This window comes from Scyliorhinus canicula, chromosome 6, assembly GCF_902713615.1.
Source record: "Scyliorhinus canicula chromosome 6, sScyCan1.1, whole genome shotgun sequence".
NCBI classification, from domain to species: Eukaryota; Metazoa; Chordata; class Chondrichthyes; order Carcharhiniformes; family Scyliorhinidae; genus Scyliorhinus; species Scyliorhinus canicula.
Window position 1 is genome coordinate 146,330,426 of NC_052151.1, and position 14,096 is coordinate 146,344,521.

Below are 14,096 nucleotides of genomic sequence, written 5' to 3' on the forward strand. Positions count from 1 at the left end.
TATTTCAAACCCTGAATGTCTACCAATAAGGGCTTCCTTACCAGTGAAGCTACAGCTGACATTTTCATTTCAATAGATCCTACCAACCTGCATTGAAGTATTGTACACTCAACAGAAAACAGTTTTTTTTCCCTCTTAGGGAACTGAGCACCAACATGCTCATTTTCTGACAATATTTAGTTTACTCAGAAAGAAAATTACACAAGATAATGAAAATAGCTACATATAAACACAAGCAGAACTTTTATTTTAGCACCCGCATTTTATGGTCGGTTTATGTGCACCTAAATTTTTTTTAATGAATCACATTGAGTAAAATGTTAAAATATCAGAAACAAATTTAGGAGACTCTTTACAGGAGGATTGTACATTCCCTGAATAATGAGAGAAGGAAAATAATCTAACAGTGCGATGCCAATGTGTTACATTGTGTGTCGAGGCTAATTAAGTTTCTATTTGTGATTTGCAACCATTATAGAATGAGTGATGTACTGCACAATTATGCATGTGTGCAGTATTCAGCGCTCTCCGTGGCTCCATGAGATGAGAAGCTGCAACATTTTACACTGCCTTCTCCTTCCAATCAATCTAACTTGATAGCAGAACGACCTGATTAGTTGTGCTACATGTTAACCCTTAGAAGTCCCACTCTGCTAGTCATTTAAGTTACTATACATCTTCACCACTTTTGCTACCAAGCTAGGTTGATTCAAGGTACCATTAATCAGTTCAGGAAGGATGCCATGTGGTGGGTACCAGCTGTTAATATCTTCTCGACCACATCCAACCAAAGGGTAAACTCAGTTGAAAAATGGGTCCAATTCAACATCCATATTCACATCAGGTACCAGCTGATCAACTGCTTCCTTTTCGTTAGCACCATATCCGGAACTAGAAGATGCAAAATCAGAGGCAAACCAGGGATGGTCCAAGATTTCCCGGGATGTCAGCCTTTCCAAAGGCTCACGACGCAAAATGCTACGGATAAGGCATTTCGCCCGTGGAGAAAGAGTTTCTGGAATGTTAAACTGGCCACGCCGAATCTTGCTGAAGAGTGAACTTGGTTCCACGTCATGGAAGGGATACCGTCCAACGAGCATTGTGTACAGCATCACACCTAGGCTCCAAACATCAGCTGCCTTACCAGAGTAGCTGCCATTGGTGTTAAGAATCTCAGGGCTCACATAAGCTGGGCACCCGTGCTTGTCTGAGAGAGCATCAACTTCACCATTCAAGATACAAGCATCCTCCAGGCTTTCCAGCTTCACTAGAGTTCTACAACAGAGAAATAAAACAAATTACATAACATAACAACTTTGCCAAGGAAATATACTCTAGTGTTTCAAAGAAGCTGTTCAATATAACACATACTGCACAAATTAGAAACTGACTTTAATAACACGCTGGATGTTTTTGCTTACTCCACAAATGAATGTAAATATAAACCCTAGATATGGTAGACTTGAAATTTCTGCATTTCACAGAATATGGCTACTGGCTGTCCATTTCAAATCTCTTGCTCTGTTGTATGCTTCCCAATTTCTGGCTACATTTTACTAAATGCTGTGTGTTATATTCAGTGAAAGAGCCATCGAAACCAAATACTGCTCTTGTGCTCTGAACAGGGGAATTCTGACTGTTCATATTAACTAGAACTGTAACCAGAACTGTAACCTGTAACCACTTTTAAAGCTATGGGCTTCAATAATAGGGCTGCCATCCATAAAAAGGGGTGAAATGGAAGTCAAATAACATTAGTGCTCCTTCTGGATTCACACACATCCAACTCCCAATCTTAGAACAAGTAACTTCCTCTTCTTCCCAAAACCAGGCACTTCGTCAGGAAGGGAACAGAAAGGAGGATATGGGTCAAAACGTCTTTCACTACTTGCAAACCGCCACCGAGCTATACTGGCAGGCATAGCAGCAGGTTAGCTCTCTCATTTCTTGGCTATGAACTTCAGAGACAGTGAATGATGCTCACAGCACAACCAGCTCCATACATCAAAAGGAAATTACAAAGATTCGGAGTTAACACTTTAAATAAAAACAGTAAATCGTAGGAGATTAACACTGAAATAACAACACACTTTTACACAAAACTCTGTATGAAAAAGACTTAGTGTAGTGGGCAGGCAATGACCTCTGAAGAAGAGAACACTGCCTTTACATGGGGAACAATGTAAACTTCCAACTCAATACAATACAAGCCTAACTTGCAAAATTAACATGCACAAAACTTGATCAAACCAGTTAAAATTAGTTCCTCCTTACTCATGGGAGAATAGTGATGCCTCAATTTCCAATTCAATATTTCCTGCATTTAACTATGCCAGATTTGCAGTATCGCTTCAATAATTTATAGAATTAGGCAGAGCCTTCCACATCCAATCACTCCTCATCTTGTCCTTTGTCGATTAATTTGCATTTGATAAGGTTCTCCATGGTAGGCTTATGCAGAAAGTAAGGAGGCATGGGATAGTGGGAAATTTGGCCAGTTGGATAATGAACTGGCTAAACAATAGAAGTCAGAGTGGGGATGGATGGCAAATATTCAGCCTGGAGCCCAGTTACCAGTGGCGTACTGGAGGGATCAGTTCTGGGTCCTCTGCTGTTTGTGATTTTCATTAATGACTTGGATGAGGGAGTTGAAGGGTGGGTCAGTAAATTTGCAGATTATACAAAGATTGGTGGAGTTGTGGATAGTGAGGAGGGCTGTTGTCGGCTGCAAAGAGACATAGATAGGATGCAGAGCTGGGCTGAGAAGTGGCAGATGGAGTTTAACCCTGACAAGTGTGAGGTTGTCCATTTTGGAAGGACAAATATGAATGCGGAATACAGGGTTAACGGTAGGGTTCTTGGCAATGTGGAGGAGCAGAGAGATCTTGGGGTCTATGTCATAGATCTTTGAAAGTTGCCACTCAAGTGGATAGAGCTGTGAAGAAGGCCTATGGCGTGCTAGCGTTCATTAGCAGAGGGATTGAATTTAAGAGCCGTGAGGTGATGATGCAGCTGCACAAAGCCTTGGTCAGGCCACATTTGGAGTACTGTGTGCAGTTCTGGTCACCTCATTTTAGGAAGGATGTGGAAGCTTTGGAAAAGGTGCAAAGGAAATTTACCAGGATGTTGCCTGGAATGGAGAGTAGGTCTTACGAGGAAAGGTTGAGGGTGCTCGGCCTTTTCTCATTAGAACAGAGAAGGATGAGGGGCAACTTGATAGAGGTTTATAAGATGATCAGGGGAATAGGTAGAGTAGACAGTCAGAGACTTTTTCCCCGGGTGGAACAAACCATTACAAGGGGACATTAATTTAAGGTGAATGGTGGAAGATATAGGGGGGATGTCAGAGGTAGGTTCTTTACCCAGAGAGTAATGGGGGCATGGGATGCACTGTCTGTGGAAGTAGTCGAGTCGGAAACATTAGGGACCTTCAAGCGGCTATTGGATAGGTACATGGATTATGGTAGAATAATGGAGTGTAGATTAATTTGTTCTTAAGGGCAGCACGGTAGCATTGTGGATAGCACAATTGCTTCACAGCTCCAGGGTCCCAGGTTCGATTCCCGGCTTGGGTCACTGTCTGTGCGGAGTCTGCACATCCTCCCAGTGTGTGCGTGGGTTTCCTCCGGGTGCTCCCGTTTCCTCCCAAAGTCCAAAGATGTTCAGGTTGGGTGGATTGACCACGCTAAATTGCCCTTAGTGTCCAAAATTGCCCTTAGTATTGGGTGGAGTTACTGGGTTATGGGGATAGGGTGGAGGTGTTGACCTCGGGTAGGGTGCTCTTTCCAAGAGCCGGTGCAGACTCGATGGGCCGAGTGGCCTCCTTCTGCACTGTAAATTCTATGATAATCTATGAGTAATCTAGGACAAAGGTTCGGCACAACATAGTGGGCTGAAGAGCCCGTTCTGTGCTGTATTTTTCTATGTTCTATATCGTGCCCTCTGGTTTCAGCAATGGGGTCAGTTTCGCCCCATCTACGCTCTCCAGGCTTATGACTTTAATGCCTCTACCAAATCTCCCCTCAACCTTTTCCACCATGGAAAATAGTCGCAACTTCTCCAATCTACGTAACTGAAGTTATTATCCTTAAAACCATTCTTGTGAACATTTACTGCACTCTCTTAAAAGGCCTTCACATCCTTCATGAAGGGTGGTGCCCAGAACTGGACATAATACATCAGCTGAGGCCAAACTAGTGTTTCAAACAGGTTTAACATGACTTTAATAATAATGATCTTTGTTAGTGTCACAAAGAGGCTTACATTATTCCCTAGTCACCACATTCCGGCGCCTATTCGGGTACACAGAGGGAGAATGCAGAATATCCAATTCATTTAACAGCACGTCTTTCGGGACTTGTGGGAGGAAACCGGAACGCTCGGAGGAAACGCATGCAGACTCGAGGGGAACGTGCAGACTCTGCAGACAGTGACCCAAGCCGGGAATCAAACCTGTGTTCCTGGTGCTGTGAAGCAACAGTGCTAACCAATGCCTCCTAAAACTTATGAGTAAATCATCACCGTGATGACTGGGAATCCAACCCGGGTCAACTGCTTGGAAGGCAGCTATGCTCACCACTATTCCACCAACGCTGACTTATACACCATTGCTCACTTGTTTTTGTACTCTATGCACCTATTGATAAAGCCCAGGGTGCTGTATGCTTTATTCATAGCGCTCTCAAATCTGTGCTGCCACTATTAACAATTTATGCACATATAAACCAAGCTCCCCAGTGGAAGGCTCTCTACTTGGGAGTCGTCCCCTTTTTCAACAAGGACCGAGGGTAGAGGGCTTTGCATTGCAGTGATGTCATGCAACCATAGGTCATTCACAGACTCCCAGGCCACATGTCTTTCCTGCAGTCAAGGGGAGTCAGTGTTCCACTTGGGTTGCCTGAGATTTCAGCCCCCGTTTAGTTATTTGAAGGGGCTGCTCTTTAACTTTTGGTTGTACTTCAGCCCCACACTCCTAATCTTTGGGTCACCTGGCGGGCAGAGGGCCTCGAAGCGTGCTCCTGGGCCTAGCCAGGTTGGCTTTTAACAGTACCAGGCAGCAGGCGGTCGAGGGAGGTCACTCAAACCCTCTACCGCAGCTATGTTTGCAGCCGGGTGACCATTGAGAGGGAGCATGCAGTGTCCATCTGCACAATTGAGGCCCTTGCAACTAGTGGGAGCCGCAGGGGCTGGGGTGCATCAAGATCCTCAGGGTCACATTTTTCTTTGATTTTGCAAGTTTCCTTTTAATGTTATAGAACAGTACAGCACAGAACAGGCCCTTCGGCCCTCGATGTTGTGCCGAGCAATGATCACCCTACTCAAACCCATGTATCCACCCTATACCTGTAACCCAACAACCCCCCTCTTAACCTTACTTTTTAGGACACTACGGGCAATTTAGCATGGCCAATCCACCTAACCCGCACATCTTTGGACTGTGGGAGGAAACCGGAGCACCCGGAGGAAACCCACGCACACACGGGGAGGACGTGCAGACTCCGCACAGACAGTGACCCAGCCGGGAACCGAACCTGGGACCCTGGAGCTGTGAAGCATTTATGCTAACCACCATGCTACCCCATGTTTTAGTTATTTCCTCACTAAGGGCTGTCACCCTCTATCTCTCCCCCAATCTGCAAATATGTTTAATTTATTGATTTTTGTTTTATTCAAAAAGAGGATAGGCGATCCCACCGGGGACTGTCATAGAATACTAAAGTGCAGAGCAGGCCCTTTGGCCCATCGAGTCTGCACCAATGCATGAAAGGCCCTGACCTGCTCACCTAATCCCACTTGCCAGCACTTGGCCTATAGCCTTGAATGCATGCCAAGTATTCATCCAGGTACTTTTTAAAGGATGTAAGGCATCCCACCTCTACCACCCTCTCAAGACTGCATTCCAGACTGTCAAACCTCTCTGGGTAAAAAGGTTTTTCCTCAAATCCCCCTAAACCTCCCACTATGAACGAGTGTCCCCTCATATCTGACCCTTCAACTAAGGGGATTAGCTGCTCCCCATCCATCCTCTCCATGCCCCTCATAATCTTGTATACTTCAATAAGGTCACCCCTTCATTCAGGTCACCCCTTCAATCAGGTCTTCTCTGCTCCAGAGAAAACAACCCAAGCCTATCCAAACTCTCTTTATAACTTAAATGTTCCATCCCAGGAAACATTCTGGTGAATCTTCTCTGTATCCCCTCTCAACTTTGTTTACTTTATTTATCTTTTTGTTTTGTTACTCCTCTATTCGTGCAGATTTATAATTTTGTGTGTTCTTCCCACCACTCTGCAAACGCAACCCATCCAATACATAAAAACACAATTCCAACAATCGTTGGTATGGTTTACCATGAACCAGCATAAATTTGTTGAAAATCATTGAAGAACAGTATTCAAATATTCAAAACAATCTTTCATGCATTTAGGATTTCCATCTTAGTTTGTTTCCATAGTGATACTGTGCATGAAATTATACATGAAATTCAAAGTGCCGACTGCCACTTAATGAGCTCTTTATTCCTAGGATATTACACCGTAGAAATATTCTGTTGTCACATTCAGGTGCCCAAAGATGGAAGCTTTTTAAAAAATGTGCATAAATTGAAAGCAATGCACAAGATTGTTTTTAAGCATTTGCTGATCATAAAGAGTTAAAAAGCAACATAATGCACCATGATACAATCGGCAGTATGTTTTCCAACAGTGGAACTGCTTGTTGAATCAGAGTATATGAACAAAATGGGAGCAAATTACAGTAGCAATCTACTCTGAATGGGGCAGACTTCCACACCAATGACAGACAGCTCTCTGCAAGTTCAAAGAGTGCTACAAATAAACAAAGTATTATTCAATCAAATAATTCAAAACACTACCGCACAACTAAATATAAAAACTGCCATTGCACAATTTGGGAAGGAATGTGGCAATTTATTTTGATATCTAAACAGTCTCCTCCTTGTTGCAACACTTCATTTGGAAATCATTCAACCTCAGCTTGTACAGCTCTCCGGCTACATGCACATTCAGCATTTGCACTGCGGTGGACTAGTGGGAATCAGGCTGAAATGAATTCCACCACAGGTTAAAAGTTTTCAGCTGTTACATTTTGCCATCTTACAAAATTATGCATTTTGTACATCACAGCGCCAGTCTTTCAGAAATCATGTCATAAATATGGAATATTGCCACAGGTCCATACAAGAAACGTTTCACATACAGTCACAAGTTCAACCTCAGGTCTCAGCTAAATTAACTCGGAAATCCACATCATCTCTGCCTTGGGGCTAGATTAGAAAAAAACGCAAAGAAAAGAGAACTGGCCCCTGATCGTTAATCTGAGGCGGGTTGGGGCGGCGTCACTGTTGGGAAACATGCATCTGTGGGGTCAGGACCAGGGTTGGTTGTGATATTCCTCATGGTTTTGCCCACCAACACTCACTATTGAGACTCTGAAATTCATACATAAAGAACATTTTACTCAAGGAGCTAAGTCACAAAGTACCAGAAACTATAAATCAAAATGAGTCACTACATTTGAAGGTGAAGTGGAAGTTAGTTTTTTTTTAAATCTTGAGAGCAATGAAGCCCCAGCAATTAAAGAATGGAACATCCATCCAGGAGACACCCAAACTGTGCAATATGCAGTCTCTGTTGGCAATGAAGCAATGCGACTCTCAAGAGTTTCAAGCAGAAAACTTAATCTCTAATGCTGCTGGTCAAAAGGGGTTGATGTTTATATTAAAGAAAAGCCCTGAATTGTAGCATTGAAAGAAGGTATGGAACATTCTGCCACATAAATCACTTCAGCTAATGGGAGCAATTTGTTGACAATGAAAATTCAAAGGAAAGTTGTGCAATAATTAACATAGCACCAAATATGTACATACATATAGAGGCAGGGAGAACCATCACCATTTTGAAACAGAGCTGCCACTAGAGTCAGTAGGATTAGATACAGAAACTTGGAAAATGACTTGACAACATGCAATGTTCATCTTGTGTTATTAAGTCAAAACTAACATGGAATTTCCAGAGCAAATTTTCCTTGCACCATCCCCACTATGGAATTCAAACACTTGTGGATGAACAATTACGCCAAAATTCTGCTCCTGACCCATCACATCTATCCCAAAAGAAGGCAGAGGCAGTTGGGTGTCACTCCATCAGCATCACATGGACTGGTTCTACACCACTCAAGCAACCACCTGCCAGGAAATACAGCAGCAGCTGCAATTGTTGCTTCTAGTTAACCCAACTCAGGATAGATCAAATAATTAAAGTAGCCCCAGATGCAAGAAAATTGCTCATGAAATCTAGTTCACAACATAATGTTTGCCGATTAATCTAATCGTAGCCAGTTAGGTTCTGCCCCCACCTCCCCCACAAACAAAAAAGGCTTTTGATCAGGCAGCTGGTTTAAACATTCACAGATGTAAGTGGACAGACATCAGAACTAATAACGCAGCTCCCACCAAGATATCACTATCATGGCCAGCTGAATTGCCGAAGTAAATCAGGACTGTACTCGAAACAGAACAAAAAATATATACGGGAGAGAGCTTGTAAACGACTGTGAAAGCCAAAGAACTGGGGATTCTGTTTTGCTTAGGGCTGTGATACTTTTTAAAAATGCAAGCAAACGGGACAGAAAAGGAGCTCCTGGTACCTGAAGCATCATGCGTTTTAATACTTTTCCTCCAATTTTGAGAGTCTGACAATAACTCTTCACATCAAAATGTATCATCACTATGAGTAGGAAAATTGTTCACTTGTGAATATTCCATTTCTACCACTAGATGCCACAAGCTGTTTATGTAAAGTCTCAGGTGACTTAACAAAAGACTAGTTGAAATAAAGGCTAAATTTGTTATGCAAGAAAGTGATTAGTTAATTCTCTTGTCTGCAACATGGACAGTCAGCTCACAACAGGAACAAATTTGCAGTTCAAGGTGTTACTGACATGCAGACACATTCCTCTAAAATCAACAAAAACAAACACCGAGCACATAATAAGCACTGGCCACCAATTTCCTTTCCCCCACACTGCAGGAACAGTAAGTATTGCTGTATGCATTTATGCGCACATTAACATATAGAACTGGCCACTTGGTGAACTCCTCAAGTTGTGCAACTGGAGCTGCAGTCGTTTTATTTTCTATTTTAATTTACATATTTCATTGCGCATTAAGCATTAGGTGACGAGTGTTTTTAAAGTAACCACTGAAAGATTAATACTAAAGAGGAAAAGGCACTATCGCAAAGAAAAACAGGTGTAAAAATAAAGCCGCTGGAGAGTTACATCAGCAAGGCTCAATTTTCAAAAGCCGATTTATTTTTTGTACCTCTTCTGGTTTAACAAGATCTTGAATGTTGTCGGATTTGCTTTCAATTGAAGCTAACTGTAGCAGTTATAGTAACTAGATTGACCTCCTTCCCCTGTCTGCCACACACATATTTATAGGTCTTGCCCATACCCAGGTGGCCATGGGGAAGGAGCATATGCAGCAGTTGTCAATATGCTGGTGGGGATTCTGTGAGCTGTGGGCACTGTAGGGCCTGGAGTGCCGGTGAATATGGGTAACATTAAAGATCACTTGGTTTTATGATAAAATCAAATTACTGCTGCTGTAATCTGAATCAAAAACAGAAAACGCTAGAAAATCCCAGTAGGTCTAACAGCATCTGTGGAGGGGGGGCGGAGCTAACCTTTTTAGTCTGAATGAAGATGAAGAATCGTCCAGGCTCGAAACGCGGTGAGCCCTTTTCTCTCTCCATGGATGCTGCCAGACCTGCTGAGATTTTCCAGCATTTTCTGTTTTTGTCCTCGGTTTTATGATTTGTTTTTCCCAGACGCTGGGTCCCTTTTGAAAGAGCACACCTGATCTGACAACTGCTCCTCTGGCAGCTCCCTGGACAGGCTTTAATTGGGGACAGGGAGAAGGCAATGGTAACTTTTAAACCAGGCAGAATATACCTTTCCAGATTTTGTTGTTGCAAAAGCAGCTGTCTGGTGAGCAGAAAGGAAACTAAGTGTGCCAATGCCTTCCCATTTCAGTGTGAATGAGACCGCAGAGCAGCCCGCCGGAAATACGCTGCTGTCTCCATAGAGACTCGGGGAACCTGCCACCCAGGGTAAGCCTCACCTCAGCAAGACCACAACGCCAAGAGCTGAGTGCAGCCGAGCAGCTGCTGCAGACTGAGCGGGTAGCAGGGTGCCTGCCAGGGACCACGGCGTGTTCTGCAGCGCAGAAAACCGCGGCCCGAAGCACAACATTCTCCCCACGAGCGAGTTTAGAAAGTCAACTTCAAAACCTACAAGTCGCAAAATAAAATAAAATAAACCAAAACACCAACAGTCCGCCTTTCAAACTAACCGGTCTCCACGCGCCGGACGCGGAGCCAGGTTCTAACCAAAATCCATATTCGGCTCTTGCGGTTCCAGAGGCAAGAGGCAGTCAGTCGCCGTATGCACCAGACACACAGGGTGCCGGAAACACACTGGGGACAAGCACTACACCCGATTCCTAATTCAGGACCTTCTACAAAACAGTGCACTGCTCTTTCCAATATATACATCTGCATTCCAACCATCAGCATCCTGCTGTTCATTTCCAGCCATATTCTTTGCAAGCTGGGAACCACTTCCTAAACCTTCCCAAGAATAAACCAGACATCGTTTTCCTTTGTGCACGGCAGAGAGTGGGTCCACGTTTCTACACACAAGGGATACATCATGAGTGACTCACTATGGTGTTTGACTGTTGCACACTGGAATTATACACGGCTCTGTACTGCTGCAGATGGTTTAAAATCTGCCCGACTTGCATTGTCAGAAACGTATTTTTTTTGGACAGGGGACACGTATTCATTTAAGCAAAGGGAGTACAGTAGTAGGTAGATATCCAGTGCAGACTCGGTCAGTGTGCATGTTTAAATCCGGAATCAAATTCACTCACACTGCAGTGGCACGTGGCTGACGCAGTCAGTTCTTTTAAGTTTTGCACCAAATGTGTGAGCTACAAGGCAGACTGCCTTCCGTTACTGTAACCTGCAAGAGTTTATGCGGTTTCACTGCGTGGGAAGAACACTCAGTATCTTGCAACAAAGCAGCCCATCCATGTCAATAAAGTGGGTGGTTGTGATAGTGCCCCCAACTAGTTTGTGCGCCTAACCCCAGTGCGTTTTAAAGAGCTGAGCATTATTTCAGCTTTCTGTGAAGAGTGCCAGTGTGCTGATCAAAAAAAAGTTCAATGTCACCATGTGTCTGGACTAGGAGTTACTTTTCTAACCATCAAAGGGAAAACAAACGTTTAATCGAACAATGGCCACGAGTTCTGCAGAAGGCTTAAGCAGGAGAGACCCACACGTGGGACAAAAGTCCCATGTGAGGGCTAACCAGAGTTGTTAAAGTTGTATTAGAATTCAGCCTCCGAAATCTTGGTCCAAACAGAAACTAGTAACGTAATAATGTGACTTAAAATATTTACCAGAAGATTATTGGAGTGTAACAGTTTGAACAGTGCAGAATGCTGTTTTGTCTTGCCGTATTGGGGGGCATTACAGCAATCCTAGGCGACTCTTTATACTAATAGCTGTGGCTTATATTTGCGGGATTAAAACGGCCACGGGCTGCCAGTCTTACCGTTCCTCGTCTTTAAATACAAATTTTCTTAATTTGAGATCTCGAAGTACCACGCCATTATCGTGACAGTGTGCCACAGCAGACGTTATCTGATAGAACAATCGCGCTGCTTCATCCTCTTTGAGCCTCTTGCAAGTGCGGACAAATGAATGCATATCCCCATGGCTCTTTTCAAAAAAAACATACGCTCGTTGCTCCCCTAGAAGAATTTCAGTTATCTGATTGATGCTTTCATGTGCAGACAGATAAAAATAAGCTGCTAACGTTTCTTGATATCGACCAACATCGAATACCTGTGGAAAGGAAACAAAAGTGAATTCTGACACCCTTTCCTCTACTAACTACTGCACCAAGAAGCTGCACAATCGGGGTGAAATAGCTTAGCAGTTTTACAGTAAAGCACAATGGCTATTGTTGGTGCACAAGGCCCATGCGTTTCACATCCTTAGGGTGAAACTTCAAAGTTTTTATAAATATCCCCTTGTGAAATCGCATTACCGAATTATAAAAAGAGTTTATAATTAAATTTCAGAAATTTACAAAGTTTCATGGATTCAACCGCCCAAGTATCTCCCCGCCACACACATTCTAACTTCACATTAACAAAAGAGGCTGCACTTTCATTCATTTACCCCTGGTGTATTGTGCACACACGTCATGAATTCTGAATGGCGTTTTACTAGTGAAGCTATTGGTAAATGCATTTTACCTTGCAAACGAGCTCCTCGCCGCTGTGCATATGCACAGCCCCAAGAACGTGGTCACCCTCTAGAGGCTCCAACAATAGATACTGTCCGATTTGAGAAATGCAATGAGACGAGTTAGGGGTTTCAGGTGGAGTGGGAGAGCCTAGGTTCGGGCTGAAACTCTGGCTGCAGTCACTAGTCCTCACACAAGACAATTCTTCATATTCGTGGTGTGTCTTGTGCCTCGATCGTCCATACCTCACAATGCTGATTGGACTTGATCTCTGTATGCTCATGGGGCTGTAAATAGTAGTCTTCTCTTTTTTTGTTTTGTTTAAAAAAGGCTTCACTGACAAACGTTGGCGCGTATGAATGGACAGATCAGAGAGTTTTCTTTACTCCAGAAACCTTCGGAGCGTTTCCCCGTCTCTTGTGCTTTGGTCTAGACTTGTAGGGTCCAGTTGTATTTCCCTCCCCCGCCCCCAGTAGAAGTTGTTCTTTATTATAAAATAAGCACCATTTGGAGTGATAATGCAGACCGTATGTTTATTGCTACAGTTTTTGTCTTTTGCATAGAGTATTCGGATGGGTCATATAAATGCAGCGTTTAGAGCACAAAACAGTCCAATGCAACCAGAGCCCTGATGTTGTCGAAGCGGAACGTGGAGCGCCAGCTCACAATGGTTTTTGTTCTGGTGGTTACGTGGGGGCATTCGCCGCAGCAGCAAACACACGCAACGCGCACCGAGTGGCCCAGGCGCTCTGCACACAAGCCAACAAGGTGGCGACGGACAGGGGAATGGACTCCGCTTCCTCACCCTCCAACTCTAGGTGGCGTCCGATCCCCTCTGTCGCCGCCGTCTCTCTCCTGTGCAGCTGAAACAAAATAGCCTCAAACTATCATCAAACAAGAAGTCTGGCATTCACCCCTCTCGTCATCTGCTTTGCAACGTCCAAGTACAACTTTAAAAAAGGAGATTTATTTTTGCACGCACGCCCTCATTGAGAAAGTCTTTGGCTGGCGAGTACTTCCCGACTCTTGGCGAGCACCTATTATATATGCATATGTAGATAATTTAAAAAAAAATCTTTTTCTTTAAAAAAAAGTAACAGTCAAAGGACAAAAGAGATCAATCGTATCGTGTTCCCACCGTGCAGGCTGAATTCCTCCAAGCCTAGATTCCAAACACAGCGATGACTTTGAAACTCCAGATGCCTTTTGCAATTGCACAGTTGTTGAGATGACGACCTTGGGATGCACAATTTTTTGGAGGAGTTTTTTGCAAACAAAAAGAAAAATATTCCAGGGAGAGACAGAAATGAAAACAAAAGAAAAATAAATATCTGCAGCAGCCTCTTTTTTTTTGCTCTAGATGAAGGGATGGCCGTTAGGACCAGGCCGATCCCTTTCAGCAACAGCCGACATAAGACATCATCTTTCCGCTGCCTGTGTATTACTTACGTGGCTGCAATCTGAATAATGTCAGCAACACTAACTCCCATTCAATACAATCGCTGACTGCGGTCCACTGCGCCTCACACTAACCTGATAAGTAAATGGCCCGCTTCCCGGTTCCAGTCTGCTGTCAATCACTCGGGCAGCCGCAGCCGATTGGTCGGGAGAGCTGTCAATCAGGCCCGTGCGTCACCGCCGCTCATCAAATTAGGCTGCGCTCGCGCTCTCACTGGGTTAAGTAGGTGATATCCCTCCGCACCCTCGCGCTCTGTGTGTGCGGATCTCCCGGGTATTGGAGGGCTTTCAGTTGC

General features: G+C 43.9%; 1 protein-coding gene across 1 annotated transcript; it reads right to left on the bottom strand.

Moving 5' to 3' along the window:
• Positions 1 to 218: 218 nt before the first annotated feature.
• trib2 (tribbles pseudokinase 2) lies at positions 219 to 13,873 on the bottom strand. Its single transcript, XM_038800245.1, has 3 exons — positions 12,353 to 13,873; positions 11,644 to 11,936; positions 219 to 1,275 (listed from the first exon to the last, which is right to left on the bottom strand). The coding sequence occupies exons 1-3, from the start codon at positions 12,623 to 12,625 to the stop codon at positions 801 to 803; spliced, it is 1,041 nt and encodes a 346-aa protein (XP_038656173.1). The 5' UTR covers positions 12,626 to 13,873; the 3' UTR covers positions 219 to 800.
• Between the last annotated feature and the right edge of the window lie 223 nt (positions 13,874 to 14,096).